At 36.6% G+C, this 18,125-nt stretch overlaps 4 protein-coding genes and 1 pseudogene across 5 annotated transcripts; 3 read left to right on the plus strand and 2 right to left on the minus strand.

The window, feature by feature from the left end:
• Positions 1 to 622: 622 nt before the first annotated feature.
• LOC127976710 (proton-activated chloride channel-like) lies at positions 623 to 3,446 on the minus strand (annotated as a pseudogene).
• Positions 3,447 to 5,592: 2,146 nt separating this feature from the next.
• LOC127976712 (uncharacterized) lies at positions 5,593 to 8,694 on the plus strand. Of its 2 annotated transcripts, none has more exons than XM_052581317.1 (4): positions 5,593 to 5,849; positions 6,208 to 6,301; positions 6,675 to 6,762; positions 8,551 to 8,694. In XM_052581317.1, exons 1-4 carry the CDS (start codon positions 5,807 to 5,809, stop codon positions 8,584 to 8,586), a joined length of 261 nt encoding a protein of 86 aa, XP_052437277.1. In that variant the 5' UTR covers positions 5,593 to 5,806; the 3' UTR covers positions 8,587 to 8,694. The 2 variants fall into 2 exon arrangements, with proteins under 2 accessions (XP_052437277.1, XP_052437276.1); XM_052581316.1 differs by lacking the exon at positions 8,551 to 8,694 and adding an exon at positions 7,222 to 7,721.
• Positions 7,707 to 8,963, minus strand: LOC127976711 (putative nuclease HARBI1). Its single transcript, XM_052581315.1, has 3 exons — positions 8,364 to 8,963; positions 8,045 to 8,264; positions 7,707 to 7,827 (listed from the first exon to the last, which is right to left on the minus strand). The coding sequence occupies exons 1-2, from the start codon at positions 8,961 to 8,963 to the stop codon at positions 8,049 to 8,051; spliced, it is 816 nt and encodes a 271-aa protein (XP_052437275.1). The 3' UTR covers positions 7,707 to 7,827; positions 8,045 to 8,048.
• Positions 8,964 to 10,190: 1,227 nt separating this feature from the next.
• LOC127976728 (neudesin) lies at positions 10,191 to 11,692 on the plus strand. The gene is made up of 4 exons (XM_052581346.1): positions 10,191 to 10,654; positions 10,776 to 10,836; positions 11,268 to 11,371; positions 11,473 to 11,692. Exons 1-4 carry the CDS (start codon positions 10,520 to 10,522, stop codon positions 11,647 to 11,649), a joined length of 477 nt encoding a protein of 158 aa, XP_052437306.1. The 5' UTR covers positions 10,191 to 10,519; the 3' UTR covers positions 11,650 to 11,692.
• Positions 11,693 to 12,160: 468 nt separating this feature from the next.
• On the plus strand, positions 12,161 to 17,775 carry LOC127976718 (T-cell activation Rho GTPase-activating protein-like). The gene is made up of 10 exons (XM_052581329.1): positions 12,161 to 13,700; positions 13,974 to 14,047; positions 14,180 to 14,233; positions 14,545 to 14,614; positions 14,798 to 14,937; positions 15,031 to 15,192; positions 15,304 to 15,413; positions 15,506 to 15,674; positions 15,906 to 16,014; positions 16,386 to 17,775. Exons 2-10 carry the CDS (start codon positions 14,021 to 14,023, stop codon positions 17,417 to 17,419), a joined length of 1,875 nt encoding a protein of 624 aa, XP_052437289.1. The 5' UTR covers positions 12,161 to 13,700; positions 13,974 to 14,020; the 3' UTR covers positions 17,420 to 17,775.
• Positions 17,776 to 18,125: the final 350 nt, after the last annotated feature.

The raw sequence follows: 18,125 nt of genomic DNA on the forward strand, positions 1-18,125 counted from the left end.
CTGTTTAAAAAACAAAGCTCATTAACAAAATGTGCTCATGAAATATTCAATGAAGTAATTCATAATCAACATACCTTTTAGAGGTTTTTAATAAAGTGTTTAATAACGACCTCTAACAGTAAAACTCGAGTAGAAAAAATATGTTCTCTTTGGTATTACTTGGTGTTGATCATTATTTTAAACTTAAAGTGTAAAAACAATTGAAAAATACATGCATATTCTTGTTGAATTATTAATTAGTTCCACAAAATAATTATGACATAACGTGAATTAAAAACAGTCAAACCCATAATTTCCTAATCCCTCAAAAACATTATTGTAATATAATATAATATAATATAATATAATATAATATAATATAATATAATAATAATAAAACATATGGGTCAGTAAAATTTGGGCTGATGCATTTCCCAACATATCCTAAAATATACCACAAACAATATTTTAAACAACATAAAATTTGTTTCGTCCTGACAGATATATTTACATTACATAAAAAAGAAGTAATTTCATCATTAGAAAGCACCATAATTGTGCTTAACAATAAAAGAAACTGAAATAGGCCTACAAGTTAATCTTTTTTTTTTTTTTTTTTTTTTAAGCATGGTCAAAAATTCAGAAAGTTTTTAGATAAATTAAATAATTTAGTACGACTGGTATAGGTTTATACAACATGTGTCATATTGATCAAACTTATCCAATTCACACTGATAGCAAAAAAAGAAAACGGCATTAAGAAAAGCTCCCCATCTTCAGAGATTTTCTGTCACTGTATGCCCTGCAGTAGTTATTTATTGATCGTTGGGAAATGCAACTTAGCCAAAGGTCCCTGTCATTAAAAGCCTTTTTCGTTTCAGTGAAATCCCTTCTTAGTCATAATTTTAACTAGCTTAAAATCAGAGAACAGGTGTGAATAGTTAACATTTCAGTGTCCAGACCACATGAATACACTTTGCCCTTGTACTGCAGAACACATGCCTCAGCATTCACTCTTCACTAGGAGCACTTCCTTTACAATATCAAATTAAAATATATCGTCCAGTTAAAACAAAATGTACAATACAACATCAGCACAATTCTCAAGTGTAAGAGACTCTTTGCTCTGAAAGTGTTTGATGTTCATAATTAAAAAATGCTGTAGTGATGAACTGGAAAGGATTTAGCTTATTTTTTGTCCTTAAGTGTCTTTTATGAATTTTGACCATCCACTTAATGCTGAGTTTGGCAAAGTCTGCAGCTTTAAAAAGAGCCATGAAGACGCCACACAATATGGCTATGGTGTATCTGTTCAAAAACATAATGCACATTTAATTAGACTCTCTATAAAGCATTCAAGGTTAACGTTCAGACAATTTAATAAATAATAGTCCATGCACACTTACATCTTTGACTTGTTGTATAAATGGATCTCGCCATTGGAAGACAGCAAAGAAAAGCTCATTGGCTTGCTCCTGTGGAGGCCTCTTGTCAGTGTACTTCACCACATTGGACATTTTGACCCATGTCCGAAAGCCTCCAGAGAAGGTCCACATTGAGTAATTACTTTCACAGTCCACCATAAAAGCAGCTTTATCTGAGCTGGTGAGAGAAAGATATTTACACAAACAGTAAAACAAATCTAATTCCTGTTAAACATTTCAATATAGCTCTACCTTTCAAGCATTTCACTAAATTTGGCAAAAACCATGTAACTGATTGCACTGAAATCCTCTTCCATTTCATTCTGGCTGAACTGGAGGAATAGAAGTTCTCGGTTCTTCACGTCAGTCGGCCCTCTGACCACTACGCAACACTTCTGCTGCAGACATGTTACGTCAAAGATTATTAATAGCACCATTCCTTCAAAATAAGTTTGAGGAAGATCTAAAACATACTTGCGTCTGGTTTGGATATGGCCCATGGTAACAACCTCCTCTTTTAAACAGTTCATTCCCTTAAGTCCAGTGCAACTGGAGGTGGAATGTTGTCGTGATAGTGATGCATGCAACTTAATAACTGCACCTTCCTGGGATATAAAGCAATTCCTGTTTGCAAAAAAAAAAAAAAAAAATACTGTAAATACAGATGCTGAGAGATAGCATGAATGACTGTGAATTATAGCTTACCTGGTGCAGCAAACTCCTCTACCTCTTTGTATGAAACAAACATGACTGGATGGTTGAGCTTCTCCATGAAGTCTGAAATACTTTGGTAGGACAAGAACACAGCCACCGTATTGAGCAGCATGTGAATGAGGACGAGGATGACTGTGAAAACAGTACAGTGTATTGTATTGTTTGCATAGATAAGTCATATTTGTAGTAGGCAATCATTTCTGACCTGGTGAAGGGTCACAGCTGGTTTGATCTTGCTCCACTTCAGAAACATTGTTCTGGAAAGACCCAAGTGGCCCAGCACAATCCTCACCATTAGGGGAGTCGTGGCTTAGTGGTTACAGAGTTTGACACCTAACCTTAGGATGGTGGGTTCAAATCACGGGCTGGCAATCCCACGACCGAGGTGCCCTTGAGCAAGGCATCAAACCCCCAACTAAAGCATAAATGGCTGCCCACTGCTCCGGGTGTTTGTTCACAGTGTGTGTGTGTGTGTGTGTGCACTTTGGATGGGTTAAATGCAGAGCACAAATTCTGAGTATGGGTCACCAGATTTGTCTGAATGTCACTTCACTTTCACTTAAACTACAGTGCAAAAAGTGACATTTTAATAAAACATATATAGGGATACACACAGTTAATCTATATAAGACAGTAGTTCACGCTTCTACAATAAAGAGCAGCAGTCAGCTGTTATCACATGACTGCAGTTGTTCATTTGCATTTCTTGTGTTACTATGATCGCAAGCTCAAGCAGATGAATGAGTCGCCTTTCACCGTGTTTCACACAAAGGTTTCATTACCTCCTGATAAGATCGGGATACGTCTCTCTTCAGCATTCTGCTTCGCCTCCAAATATTTGGGGCATTTAAACATTGCCATCAACTTGCAGGAGCAGGAGTTTCTTACGGATCCTCTCTCTCTCTCTCTCTCGAGCTGGAGTGAGGCACAGCTAAGAGCCAAAAACATGCTAATCATGACCGAACAGCTGTTAGTTTGGGGAGGGCTTGGGATAGCCTTCTATCCTTGATCTTTTTCTTAGAGATTGTCTGCATTTGTGTCTGCATTTGTGATTGGAAAATCGACAAACAAGCGCTACTATACTGCTCAAAACTCACATTTGAATCATCAGTGGCAAATTCTTTAAACATGTAAACGTACTTACGGGCTGTGAGTCAGAACAGATGGCATTGTAGTCTACTCTCCCAGAATCAGTAAATAGTCCTCTATAAAATGCGCTGCACACATCTGGTATTTGGATTGAACTGTTCTGGAACAGTGTTGTGAATAAAACTTAACCACTGATTTCTAGTCGTGTTATCTTTTGGAAGACCAAACTTAGTATTTTCACTTTCGCAACGAAACACACAGCGTCTTCACAACATGGCTGTGGCGACAGCAACATGAACAGCTTATAACACTCCCAAGAGAAAGGAAAACTTGAAATCTAATCATATGACACCTTTATGTGGGGATGTTGTGTTTATCTAGGACACGCTTCAACAATGTACTTGTAATGTGCATCTTTTCCTTATTTTTGAATCTTTATTGTTAATCATTAAATGTATATTGATAAGAAATATGATCTTTATTTAAAGTGTAGCCTATAGGCTAATTTAATTAAGTGATGATCTGTGTTGTAATACTTTCATATTGTTTACATTTTTTTTTTTTTTTTTTTTTTTGTGGAAACCACACATGGCCCTTTCTGTTTGGTCAGCCAAAGATCAAACCGTGCCATCATCAGTTCTTCCGCAGTTCCACGCAGCAAAATAATAGTCCTCCATTGCTGCAGTTGTACTGATTCTTAAAGCATTTATTCTAAATACATTTCATCGTCTTCTCATCAAACAACAAGATTAATGAATAGCTTGCACAGCTCGTACTGGGGCAGAGCCTAAACAGTGCTTTATTCTATGTACCAGCAGTTCTCAAAGGAGAGGGTCTGTGAAAAATTGCTATACCGTACCATATTTTCAAGTTTTCATACATGCTGTGATTTATTCCAAAGTGACTTACATGATGCATTTAATGTAAAATAATCTAAATGTAGATTTCTAGCAGGTGCTTCAATTAGGCTATTTCCTGTTTATTGGTTTATGTTTGTGGCCTGCACCAGAAAGATGTTTAATGAGACCGAGACACACTATAAGCAGCAAATTTTGCTGTTCACTTTATTTTTCAAAGGCATGACATTTACGGTAGTTGTCATTTTGAACATATACAAATAAAAATATACTTTTTTACCATACAACCAAGAATGACAGTATAAAAATCCAAATGTACATTAATTAATAAGCCTATTCAATATTAATTACATAAAGTCTTATGGCTGCATATTTGCTGTACACTTCAATACTGGTCTGCACTTGACTGTAGTCGCATTTGTCTGCTGTTTAGTTTACGGAGTTTATTTAGCTCATCACAATTTATTGGAACTGTGTGAACTATGGGGTAACTACTCACTTTGTTATTTTAAAGGTTTATTACCTTCCTTTTTCAAACACACATACAAATATCCTGCTCTCACTTGACAGAGATGGTGACTTTCACTTTCTAAGCGGATGCAAATCTGTCATAAAATAATCCTAATCTCGTGGCATAAATCCAAGCGTTCTGTGGGGTTTGGTGAGAATCAACCCGAAATGGCATGTTACATTCATAAACATCTTGAGTTACAGTCCTGTGTGCGAGTGCGAGTGTATATATATATATATATATATATATATATATATATATATATATATATAGTTTTTTTATTTTGTAAATTATGAAACTTTATGTAGAAAAAATAAATGTGTCTTTTTCGAGTCTCTACTGAAAACGTTTAATTCTATTGGCCGAGAATGATTTGAACTAAACTCATAAATTTATGATCAGGAAGAGATAAATCTCATAATTTAAATGTGTTAGAAATCTTTTTTTTTTTTGCTTTTTTTTTTGTTATTTGTAATTTCTTTTTTATGCAAGTAAGGAATGTGACAATATACATGTGCAAAATACAGAATCCCATAGACCAAACATAAAAGTATGAAATATAGGCTAAGATAAGGGGACATACTGAAAACCCCTTTTTTTCTGCAATCAAGCACACTTTTTTTGAGAGTTATTCCATAACATTCAGTTTTAAAATGTATACCACCATTCAGAACTGTGCTAGCTAACCACGTGCTGATTAGCATCTTTGAGCTATTTTCAAAATTACCTAAAATTGTCACTTACAAAACTTGTACTTGTACAATGGAAAATATAAATATAGTAAATATAGGCTACAATAATATCTTGACAGTAGAAATACATGTCAGAAATATATTTAAATATTAATATCTGCATTATAACATACAAAGGACTTTGTTGTTTAATTATTATTATTATTATTTATACATATGGACTTTCAACAAACAGTAAATAATAACAAAAGATTTATTATTGTTCCAAACTTTGTAGATAATACCTATTAAACTGTGGGAATTCACCTTCAAGCTGTGTCTCATTTAGAAGGTTGCGCCCTCCGAAGGTCGCATTCGAAGGCTGCATACGTCATCGTGGTTGTCTCATTTCAGAAAAGCAAGTAGCACACTCCGAATGAGACCTTCGAATGCGACCTTTTTTCACAGGAATTCGAAGCATACATGAGTTGTATCCTTCGCTGCTACAAATAACCCACAATCCCTTGCGTCGCTATAAATAACCGTTGTTTATTTGAAAAAATGGCGGCGGCAGATCTACACATAAGCGATGTGGTGTTTAAATGTAAGTACTTTAAAGTTCTTCATTTTTTAAAAGTTGAATTACAAGTGTGGTAAACATGATTACAAGTGTTTAGTGATTTTTTTTTTTTTTTTTTTTTTTACAGTTTAACAGTACTTTGCTAGCAGGGCGAGAAATAATTATTATTTAACCCTTGTATTACATTTCGAGGCCACTTTTATATTGTTCACTGTAGAAACTGACTGGAAACAATTCCATAAATTCATTTCTGCTTTTAGTTTTATGAAATTAATGTTCAATATTTTAGAAAAAAATCTATCTAAAATGACCAAACACTACAAGAGGGGAAAATCAACAATAAAATACATGTAGAAATAAGTCCTGTTATTTTTTTGAATAGGGAGCAAGGAAAATACGAAGACGTTTATAAGATTAAGGCAGGAACATTCTGATCTCTTCACTGGAGCTAAAAATACAGCCTTATATGGTTGGAGGTAAGATCTTAAGTGTTAAAAAGTAAGCTGTCAGTCTTTCTTCTTTTTGAGCAGAATTAATCTCATTCTTACCTGAAAGGCCTGAAAGGAAAAATGTAAGTTCTGTCAAGGAGAACATATTAGACCAGGGCTAGACCAGTCCTGCAGAGTTTCGCTCCAACCCTTATTCAAACTCACCTGCCTGCTGCTTTCCAGTAACCGTTGGAACCATGATTAGCTTGTTCAGGTGTTTGATTTAGATTGGAGCTAAACTCTCCAGGTCCATCGTGTGCAACCCCTATGTTAGGCAGAAGGGCAGTCTTATTTCTAAGGATGTGTAAGGAGTTTTCACTCTGAATTATGATGTTATGCTATGTTATTTTTATGATTATAGATTTATTCTGGAGAAAATGGACCTTTCCAGTAAAATAACACCAGTGCAAGCTAAGAAAAAGTGGGACAATTTAAAAAAAAAGTATAAGGTAAGCTAAGATGTATACATTGTACAGTCCCATGTTCAAGTTGACTCAACTCTATAAAAATGAACTTTCTAAGTTTCAGTTCATATAGAATACATTGTTGATAATTGGCACATTCAAAAGATTCAGAAGCACCTTCTAATCAATAAAAAAAAAATTCTGATAAAAAATCAGCCTTTCCAGTACAAGGTGATATTTGACTCCTTAAAATGATTTACAGGGGTATTTTTCTAATTTTATTAAAAGTGTATATATATATATATATATATATAAGCTTTTTACTCTAATTAAACAATAGAATAAGTTACCAATAATATAAAATCAATATTAGCTAAATTAATTTTTAATACACAAAAGTGTATTCTTCTGCTTATAGGTATATTTTCAGACATTTAATGAGGCTCAGAGGTAACATGAGTGAGTATTTATGCTACCACCATTACCATTTTTTTTTTGTCTTAGGAATGCAAACATCCAGGGTCAGGTGAGGGCATGAACAACGGAAAGCCAACTGCTGAAACCTGGCCGTGGTTTGTCCTGATGGATGAGATGTTGGGTCAGAGGCCTTCCATTTCTCCCCCTGTTCTCATTTCTTCACTGCCTGATGACGAACCACAGCCAGGTTGCAGTTTTGTTGAGCCTACCCAGGAAGCAGAACAGCAGGAGAGGGCAGGGATAGATCAGTCACAAACGAAAAAGAGAAAAAATAAATCAGATCCTCTTCTTGAGCTCCTGAAGGAAGACATGGCACGGCAGAAGGAGTGGGAAGAAAGGAGAGATGCAGAAGACAGGGCGAGGAGTGATAGGCTCTTTAATTTACTTGAAAAGTTCATTGATAAAATGTAATAAAACTATTTACAATATTTACTTACTATCGTTAATTACAATTATTGAAAAGGTAATTCTGTAGACAACATTTCACTAAATCTTTAAAGTAATACATTTTAAATGGCTTAAAAATATTTAATGAATAAAATGTATTTGGTTACAATTTAACAAAAATAAAAGATATATTATGAAAAAGATGTCATGTGTTGTGTGAGCTCTCATGCTGACTTCTTGGTAAGCCTAAGAACAAAAGAAGAAGAAAATATGCTGGCTTAAGGATTTTAAAATTCCATGATAAGGTAATCAGTTATGCATTAATAATTCTGTATAAACTATATTAAACTAAAGTATAGGTAATTATACATTTTAATTTTAAAATCAGTATTTGTAGCCAAATTAAATGAAATTGTATTAATTAAGATTAATTCCTTAATTGTATTAAGTGTGTACAACTTACATTTTTAATTAGGATGAATTATGTAGTCGTGGTCCTGGTTGACATCCTGTAAGGCAGACACTTGGTTGCACAATCTCAAACGCCATGCTGCTCCAGATACTGCCTCTACTTGATTGCATGCCTCCACATCATCTTCCTCTTCTTCTTGGCTGTCGTCTGGTTGTATAATGTCGCCAACACCAAGGCAGATGTTGTGCAGCATGGTGCATGATGCTATTACCTGTATATACACAAATATGAAAACAAATTGTAAATTGTTTTATCTGACATTAAAGTTGTGTGTTAAGTAAAGGTCAAATATAGAGAAAAATAATGCAACCTTTGGGGCAAATGTTGGATGCACTTCAAGTGCTTGAAGGAAGATGGCTCTAAATCGCGTCTTCATCATTCCAAAAGCACGCTCAATAATTGAGCGGCCTTTGGAAAGACGTGCATTGAAGCGCTGAGTAGATGGTGAGGCTGGATTCTTAAACGGTGTCATGATTGCGATTGGCTTCTCTGTGCAGGGGTACCCACCATCGCCGAGGAGGAAAAAGCCCTGAGGTGGATACTTTGCCTGGTTGTAAATGGGGCTGTTCTTAAGCACCCGTGAGTCGTGGACACTCCCAGGGTACCCTACAAAAATGTCTAAAAATGCTCCTTGATGGTCGCATATACCTTGAAGCAGGATAGAGGCAAACAGCTTTCTGTTTTTATAGCACTGTTCATCAGGGCCAGCTGGTGGTTTTATTCTCACATGGCATCCATCAATTGCTCCAACAGCTCTACCAAATGCCTGGTGATTGGTGAGAGAAGCAAAGCCTGCACCAACCTGGATCAGGTGTTCTTCTGTCTTTGGTAGGGCCACAACCTTTGGCAAAATTGCTATGACTTCATCAGCCACTCGATGTATAATTCTGTGAATGGTTGGCCGTGGCATCCCAAAAGCCTGCGACACAACCCTGTAAGATGCACCACAGGCCAACCAATACAAAAACACCAGTGTCTGGAGTGTTGTACCCCAGCCATGTCTCCGTTGCTTGATGAAGTAGCTCCAAAAGTTTATTGAGGCTCTCTCTCGTCAGACGAAAGTCTGCTTTTGTATCCCCTCCATCAAAAAACTTCTCAAGAACAGGGACATGGAGATTGAGCCTGCAATACTTGATGTCTGCCTATATAATACAAAATAATAACAATAATATATATAAATACATATTCTTGTGTATAATCATGTATATATAATAAAGTTTTTCAGTTCATTCTTGATGTTCAGTATTGTGTTTAATCATGTAACAGATCTACAGCATTACATTAAGTATTGTTTAATCATGTATTTGTAATCTAATTATACAGCATTAAATTTCATTCGTGTAAATTTAATATGTAGTTTAATAGACACAGATTTAGTTATTTTTGTTTGTTTTTTGCATTTTGCTTTATTTACTAAAATTAACGTTACCTTAAAATTGCGAACACTGGGTTAAATTATGTAATTCGTAGCACTTTTAAAGACAGTGGGATCACAATAATAATAAAATTGTATATAATGTATATAGTAAAATGTGTAGTAAGATAAATGCAGTTATATAATTATTGCATCAATGCCCTACAACCAAAGGCTTTTTATATATGGACTTATATTAAATATAATTATATTAAAGGAACTATGCTACAACTTACCTCAAACCTCCGCCGGTAAAAACGGATAAACTTTGTTCTTAACATCCTCCTCTTTTTTCTCTCTAACAGATGTCTGTTGTGCGTACGCTGTAGCTCCTCAAACATTGAATAAAATAAAACAAATAAAAACATTTTCTTTTCAAATGACTTTCCAGATTTAGAAATAATTTCCTTAAAAATTTTTCTTAAACAAGTGTGAGAGCGCAACGACGTTATGTGTTGGCATAGCAACGTGATACTTCCTGTTTCGTTTTCCGTCTGTCCTAGGAAGGCCGTCTCGTTTAATCGCAGGGTGAAGGACACTCCGTATGCGCATCCTAGAGAGGATTCGACCTCCAGAGGATGCGACCTCCGGAGGACGTGGCCTTCTAAATGAGACACAGCTTGTCTCTTTTTAACCATAGACATTAAAAGATTTTAACGGCCAACGAACGTGCTGAAGGAGGAGTTTCAGTAGTCGGCGTCATTTCCGGTTCGTCTCACGTGAATGGAGAAACAGAAACTTGCGGCTGGATGTTTAGAAGAAAATTCCCGAAGCAGAAGTCTGTTTCATATAAATTGCAAACCGTACAAGTCCACTAACTTATAGCTTTGATCCTAAATAACGACACATTGATGTTAAACCATTATGTCCTAAAGCAGTCATTACAGATTCTGTACCGTGACAAATGGAGCATTTCCACTTCAGATTGTGAAAGCTGATCTCAGATCAGCATCTGAAAGACTGAGTGGAAACATAAAGTCCCATGACAACAAGGAAACTGACGCCGCAGACTAGGTTCTTACAACATATAAACCTCAACACGACCGTCCACGATGTTTTATGCACATATTGTTGTATTATACGGCTTACTAAGTATTTGTTCCACAAATGAGAGTAAAATAAAAAACGCACAGAGACCGGTGCGTCTGTTCACCGAGGAGGAGTTGCAAAGATACGATGGCACTGAGGTAGGCTATGTGCTGTGTCACAAAAAAACAAGTCTTATTTGATATTTTTGACGACGTTTTCAAGATTAAAAGCCAAATGCATTTACTAAAGACCTTTAAACGTCCCCCTCCCACTTTACAGGACGGACAACCAATTTACATGGCCATTAAAGGTGTAGTGTTTGACGTCACAACTGGAAAAGGTTAGATATTGTATATCATAACGTTCTCCAGTCTTTTGTGTGCTGGTGTTAGCTATTGACTTGTTTGAGGAACTACATTTGTCAGTTTGAGAGATCTGTCTTTAATAGATATGCATTGTTCCCTGTTTTGCTCCCATATAGCACTAAGCAGTGTATTGGAAACCACATCCCTATTTGCATTTAATGGATGAACTTTCCAGTTGTGAAAAAAAAAAAATTGTTTTTGTTCTTTGCTGGGATTTCCAGGTCTGGAAAAGTTATGCTATTTAGCATAGTTCCAAGAGTTATGGAAATTTCTGCGCCTATGTTGAGTCCGAAACTATTTCATTAGCTAGAAATTGTGATGACAGTCTATATGTGTAATCAAGAATGGCATGGGAGCTCCTTGTTCAAAGTATGTGGAAATCCTGTTGTGTTTCTTTCATTTTCAGAGTTTTACAGAAAGGGAGCACCCTATAATGCCCTTGTGGGCAAAGACTCAACCAGAGCTGTGGCCAAAATGTCCCTTGAGCCAGCAGATCTCACACATGACACTGTAAGCCAGCAAACAAACATTCGTTTCAGTTTCTTATTTGGATTCCACCTGACTTTTTAGCACTAACTTACACATGGCATCTTTCGGTTGCTATTTGTTAGACGGGCCTCACTGAGAGTCAACTACAGTCTCTTGAGGAGATATTCAAAGGCACATACAAAGCAAAGTACCCCATCATAGGATACACCAGCAGACATGTTCTCAATGAGGACGGCAGCCCCAATATAGACTTCAAACCTGAAGACCAACCGAATTTCACCATTAAGGATGAATTATGATAATAATTGTCTTATAATAAAGCTATCCAGAAGTCCAATCAAAGTCTGAATCATAGTTGTTCATGACCTTTTACTTTACTATTAGTGGGCATGTGTAAATTTGAGGTTGTCTGGTGGTCTTTCAGCCTACAGTAATAGAAAACATTATGATACATACGGTCACACGTGGGTTTTTCCCTGGTGGGCTGTTTTGAATGTCATTCAAATTAGGCCACCTACAGGTGTGATTTTTAAAAAAAGAAATAGGTTAGGTTGTTTGGCATTTTTACATGTATTAAATGATGATAAATAATCATTTTAAATGTATAAGCTGTGCAAGAAGTATCTGTAATTGTAAAAAAGCATTAAATCTCTGGGTTTCTTTCACTGTAAACGAGGGGAAAGTTTGGTGATTCACACTGCACTTAGAAATTGAAATTGCCTGTGGTCGTGGTTTCATATTACAAATTAAAAGTTAAAATATCATTCCACAACAACATTTTTACTCAAACGCCATCTCAGTCATAATTATAGTGTTTGTGTCTAATCTTTAAGAAAAGCCCTGGATGCCCAGAAATGTTTCACACTTCTCTGAGAGAGATGTTTGTCACTTTGACTTGTTGTTATATCACATTAGAGTCATCTAAGCAATCTAAATGCAATGTGTTTATGGATTTCCAATGGAAACACACAAACAGGTGTCATCTGGTCTAAATAAAGTTTCATGTGGGTCAGGAAAATAGAACATGGCTGTTCAACATGTAGACCGGGGCTAGATCTCACACAGACTATAACTCCGTAGCGGTAAAGATCTTAGATAAATTCCAAATGCACATTGTTTGAAATATCTATACAACTGTTTAAACTTTTTTTTTGCATTTATTTAAGCAAAAATACAGTAAAACATCAATATTACTAAAATTTTAAACATGTTTATTAAAAATAGGAATAAATTACATTTGAAAATATGTATGAATAAAAAAACAACATTTAAATAAACCTGTGATGCAAAGCTTATTTAGTGCTCATTTCTTATAATTATAAACAAAACAGCATTATATGATATATTTTTGACTGTTAGGCATGTACCTATAGGAAAAACTTTCAAAATCAAACCTAATGAATAAAAAGTGTGACAAGCTTTGCAGTTCTGCCCAGTAAAGAGAGAATATCTGTTTAAACTGGAGATACTGAATATAAACATCAAAGAGCTCCTGATGAGAAGCCAGTGACCTGATTTCCATGGAGACTGTACGCAGTAGGTGGGTATGCTGAAAAGTGCATTTGGTCAAATGCAGTTCTTATATTTTCCTGATGAATTTACATGCATCTCATGTATAAAAAAAAACAAAAAAAAAAACATGGGGGCTGGAAGGTTTCATGAACGATAGTGAGTCAGTTGGCAGACACTGTCAGATTCTGAGTCTCAAAATGATGGTTTTTGTTACTCTAAAAATTCCCGGGGTATAATTAGCATTTTCAGCAAAATAGTGAATCATTATAGAAGTGCTTTTACTGTAAACACTGGCCAAGCTTAATTCTATTCCCATTTACCAGAAACTGAAGAAAGAACTCAAATAACTGTCATGCATTTTATCTAACAGGTGAAATGTAAATGTGAATGATTGCTGCCTAAAGATAATAAGTTATTTATGACTTTACCTCAGTTTTGTATTTTAATACAGAAGGATGTAACATGATATGCATGTTTTTGAGTCTGCTTGCCATGTAATTTGATCTGATTGCCATATCCTCTTTCATCCGCATGCTACCTGTTATGTTCCTGTTCACGTGTGACGTATTTCACACTTTCCACCCTCTGCCACAACAACTTGCCTTTCGTAGCTAGAAAGGTGTTAATGGTGGGAGCCGTGATGCTGCTTCCTGTCTCCATTGCACATCAAAATTTCCCCTCTGCCCGCCCACTTTGATTTTGTGCAGAGCTGTGGGCTGTTTCACTTCAGTCTGTCTGAGTCTCTTGGTAGAGTCTGTTCTACTCCTGAATCAATGTAGACTATTGCTTTCTCCAGCCACCCACACCGTTTGACACCTGGACTGAATGCTTTAGAGTGGTAAGAAACATTTTTATTTACATTTATTTTATATTATAGTTTTGTGTTATTACTTTTTTTTCTGTTTTTAAGCTGTTAGCTAATTAAGTTATGCATATAATGCTTACATTGTTTGTTACATGTGCTAGAAGATCCAAATTTAATTTAACTTAATTTAAGGCATTTTTTGTGCCATGAACTCCAGGTGTGGATTTGCAAAGTTTGATTCTGTGATACATTCTGTATAAAGTTGCTATAGTTCTATAATCTAATCTAATCTGAAACCATTTTTAGGTAATCTATTGGACTGCATCTATTGGTCCTCACATCACAGCTAATCTATGAAGGTGCTGAGTGGTCACGGCGTGGTAAGTGTTTTACACACCTATTGTCCCTTAATGTCATCATGGAAACTGATTAGTACGTATTTGAATTGACTTACTATACTTCCCTAGATCTCACTGACAGGATAAACACATCTTTTGTTCTTTCTATTTCAGTCTAAATCATTGACCCAAAGCAGCATGGACGTAATCAGCATGCCAGCCACAGTTGTAAGTACATTGATTCAAAGATCTTACGCATACAGCACTCCTTATCACTTTCTGATTGATAGATTAGTGCAATTATGGATTCTTTGTTGAGAACAAAGCCTACAATGGGATACTACAAAGTCCTGTCCTGTTAAATGTCAATAAACTTCACCTACACATGGTTTAGTCATGATGTTTACAAAGCTTGCTCTGTTAGGCTCGTTGCACCATCCAAGAATCCCCCAGTTACTATGTTTAGTTCTGCTTTTTTAAAAGAGATATACCAGTGTAGTCCATTGCTCAATCTCATGAATTGCTTTCATTTTTATTAGGTCTCAGTGAATACAGGAATTTCCTTTAGTCAGCAGACTAAACCCAATCTGACCAGCATCTCCCACACTGGTAAGCTCAAAGCCTCACTTCTCTTTTTTTTTTAAATGTCATTGCTCTTTAAAATGTTGTTTTGGACTTTTTGATGTTGAAAAAAACAAAAAAACAACAGCAACCGAAAGTAAAGGCAGTTTACTGTCAATTAAAACACCAGAATATAGTGATTTTCATTGTTTCTTTATTGATATTTAACAGGAAACATCAACCAAAGGCGCTGGAAGAGCATCTTGCGACGTGTCCAGAAGCAGAACACGGAACATCCCAAAAACACACTGTTTGGGCAACCCTTGTCTGATATCTGTCAAAAAGATGGGTGTCCTCCCAAAGCAATTATGGTAAGGATTGTCATTTTGTTATACAATTGCAAACACATTTGGTATTATGTGTATGTGGTTTTAGTAATTGAAATGTCTTAATTTCATTTGCAGGATATCCTTATCTTGCTGCTGAGAAAGGGTCTGTACACTGAGGGGGTGTTCAGGAGGGCCGGGAACGCCAGGGCTCTCAGAGAGATCAAGGCGCAGCTCAACGATGGGATAGAAGTGGATCTGAAAGAGCAGTCCGTCTTTTTGCTTGCTGATCTTGTCAAGGTAAGGGACAAGCTTGAGCGATTTGATTTGATTTGACTCATTAACCGTTAAACCGGTCTAAAATATGGATATTTGATCACTAATGTCTCTCTTTTGTATTTCGATTTGCAGGATTTTCTTAGACAGCTGCCTGGCGGTTTGCTAATGGAGGAGAAGTACAAGTCCTGGATGACTGCAATGGAAAAGGAAGGGGAAGATCAGAAGCGTGCTGAAATTAAAATGTAAGTTATCTAATGATGCAGTTGGGTTGAATAGCGAGTGTTTCGTGTAAATGAACTGTAATTGTGACCAAGTTTCCTTTGATTTTCTTTAGGGTGATCAACACACTTCCCGAGCCAAATATCCAGCTCTTGAAGCACTTGATGGTTCTGCTCTACCACATAAGTGAGAATGCAGATACAAACAAGATGGTTTCCAGCAATCTGGCTACATGCGTTTCCCCCAACTTGCTCCAAACAGACAACTTGGAAAAAATGGAAGAGGTGAGTGTAAAGTGACTTCTGAAAGTCCTGACCTTAAACACTCCTCACATGATGTGGCCAAGAGCCAGAAGGCTGAGTAAAACTGAAACTCAGCAGAGGAAGAAAAGATCAAACTAGTTTCATATGCAGAATTATCTTGACCTATTTTTCTGGGATTTCATAACCCATGTGATCTTGTTGTGGAAGTGCCCTTTGTTTAACTCTCATGTCTTTCTGGGAACGTATTTGCAGGTGACGAAACTGACTGAGTTTCTCATTGACAACTGCCCTCAAATATTCGGTGAGGATGCGCTGGCGCTCTTTGGAGACTCTGATGAAGATGAACTCAGTGATAACCAAGGTACATTTTTTTATATTTAGTCTTTTAGGATGCCTATGCACTGGAGTTTACACTGCAGATCCAATTCAAAACAGACTCAGATGTTACTTTTTTTAAAGAAAACATACAAATGAGATATTTACTGTTGACATAAAGTAAGTAAAAGTACAGATAAAGTATAGAACTCTGATGTAGAAATCCATTGACCAATGAGTATTTGAGAGAGGTGGGTCCAGTTAGGTCCCACTGAGCATCTATTCAGGTTTCTTCAATGCATAAGCACTCTTTACATAGCACAGATTTAGCGAAGCAAATGTAAGCAACATGACATGATCTAATAGCACTCAACGATTTGATAATTAATGAGTATCTGTCCATGATTTCTCCTTCAGACTCTATTTCCTCGCATCATCTTGACTCTGCGTACGACAGTAATGACCCTGATGCAGACGGCTACAAGGGAAGTAGCTCAGACATGGATTCTATCAAATCCAGCGCTGAAGAGAAATCGCAGGAACATTCCAGCACAGAGGAACTTTGGACCAAAAAACTGACTCGCAGACGTTCAGAACCAGTCATCAACTTAAGAGGGGGAGTTCAGCAGCAGTTTTCCCTCTCCAGGAGCCAGACGGAAATGGACTTTTATGACAAACACTTAACAAAGCAGATCTCTGATGACTATATTGCGGTTAGAGCAGGCAACAGCTTGGGGAACAGCTTTGGGGCCAGTACAACCTCTAAAGACTGCTCGTTTTGTTCTTCAAGTTCACTTGAGAGTTGTTTCTCCAGTGCTTCAGAGAGCTCTATCCACAACAGTCCACTTATTGAGCATTTATGCACTCAGAGAAAGGCCCTTCAACGCAAACATTCCTTCCCTACCCGCCAATCGGCACCTGCACCGAATCGCTCGGAAACCCCAAAAAGACGCTCGCAATCCATGAAGGGCGCACACATCAGAAGCAGGACTGTCTTCGGGCGAAGCGGCTCCACCAAACGGGCCATTGAGAGAACCCTACGCCACAGCCAGACCCTACCTGAGGTACTGAATCCTCAACAGGAGCCAAGACGCTTGTCTAGCGAGGAGATTTTCCAGCAGGTGGACAGCAGGATACCAAGCGATCCTCCAAGTTATCAGCAAGCTGTTCAGGACAATTCCCATGTTGCTCTCTCGAGCTGTAAATCGTTGACTGTTCAGGATGCCAGGTGTCTGTCGAAGCACTCGAGATCTTCAAGTGAAGAGACATTGGATTTGTCTTCTGGGAGTGAACATTTTGATATCCACAACACAGACAGTTCAGAGACATGTTGTGATAGTATGAGTGGATCCTCCTCAGAGTTGAGACAGAGGACCACATCTGAAACTGGATATGAAGCATCAATACAAGTTTGGTGCAATCCGGAAGACCTCAGAGAGACATATGTCTGATTTGCTGCACATTTTTATTATTGTTGCTACTTTTTGGTGGAGGCAAAATGTCTTTGCATGTGACCTCATAATGAGGCGTGAACATTTCAGGGCTTCAAGTACAATTCAGACATAGAGTTGTGCTGAATATGTTGAATTTAATTCTTCATTTTAGTCCTTTTTATATATATATATATATATTTTTTATATGATTTTGATTCTCTATCACCCCAAAACTGGATATGTAACTAAAAGGCACTTTGAGAAAATTTCACTACAAAGATTTTAGGTTTTTGTGCAATGTTTGCAGAACTAATGTACATGCTTAAAACAATGTAAATCATAAGTCTTCTTTTGAAATAAAGACATGAAATAAAGCTAAAGTGGTTTTGCCATTCACCTTATGCATTCTGAGTCACTAGGAAAAATTTATCATTTTATTATTATTAAGAACATGAAATTTAAAGCAATAATAATAATAAATATAAAAAATATATATAATTAGCATGGCATACAGTGACCCCAAAAGGTAGCCCATTTAAACAAACAAACAAAAAATGTATGAATGTCATTGCATTAGATCGGGGGTTGCAATGTGTTCATGTTAGGACCCAGCACCTTGAGAGCCACCAAAAACTATTTTAAGAAATATTAGGAGAAACAATATTTGTATTTCCTTATATTAGATTTATGTTTCAGTTGTATTGCCACAACAAGTCTAATAAAA

The sequence above is a fragment of the Carassius gibelio genome, chromosome B17, assembly GCF_023724105.1.
Source record: "Carassius gibelio isolate Cgi1373 ecotype wild population from Czech Republic chromosome B17, carGib1.2-hapl.c, whole genome shotgun sequence".
NCBI lineage: Eukaryota > Metazoa > Chordata > Actinopteri > Cypriniformes > Cyprinidae > Carassius > Carassius gibelio.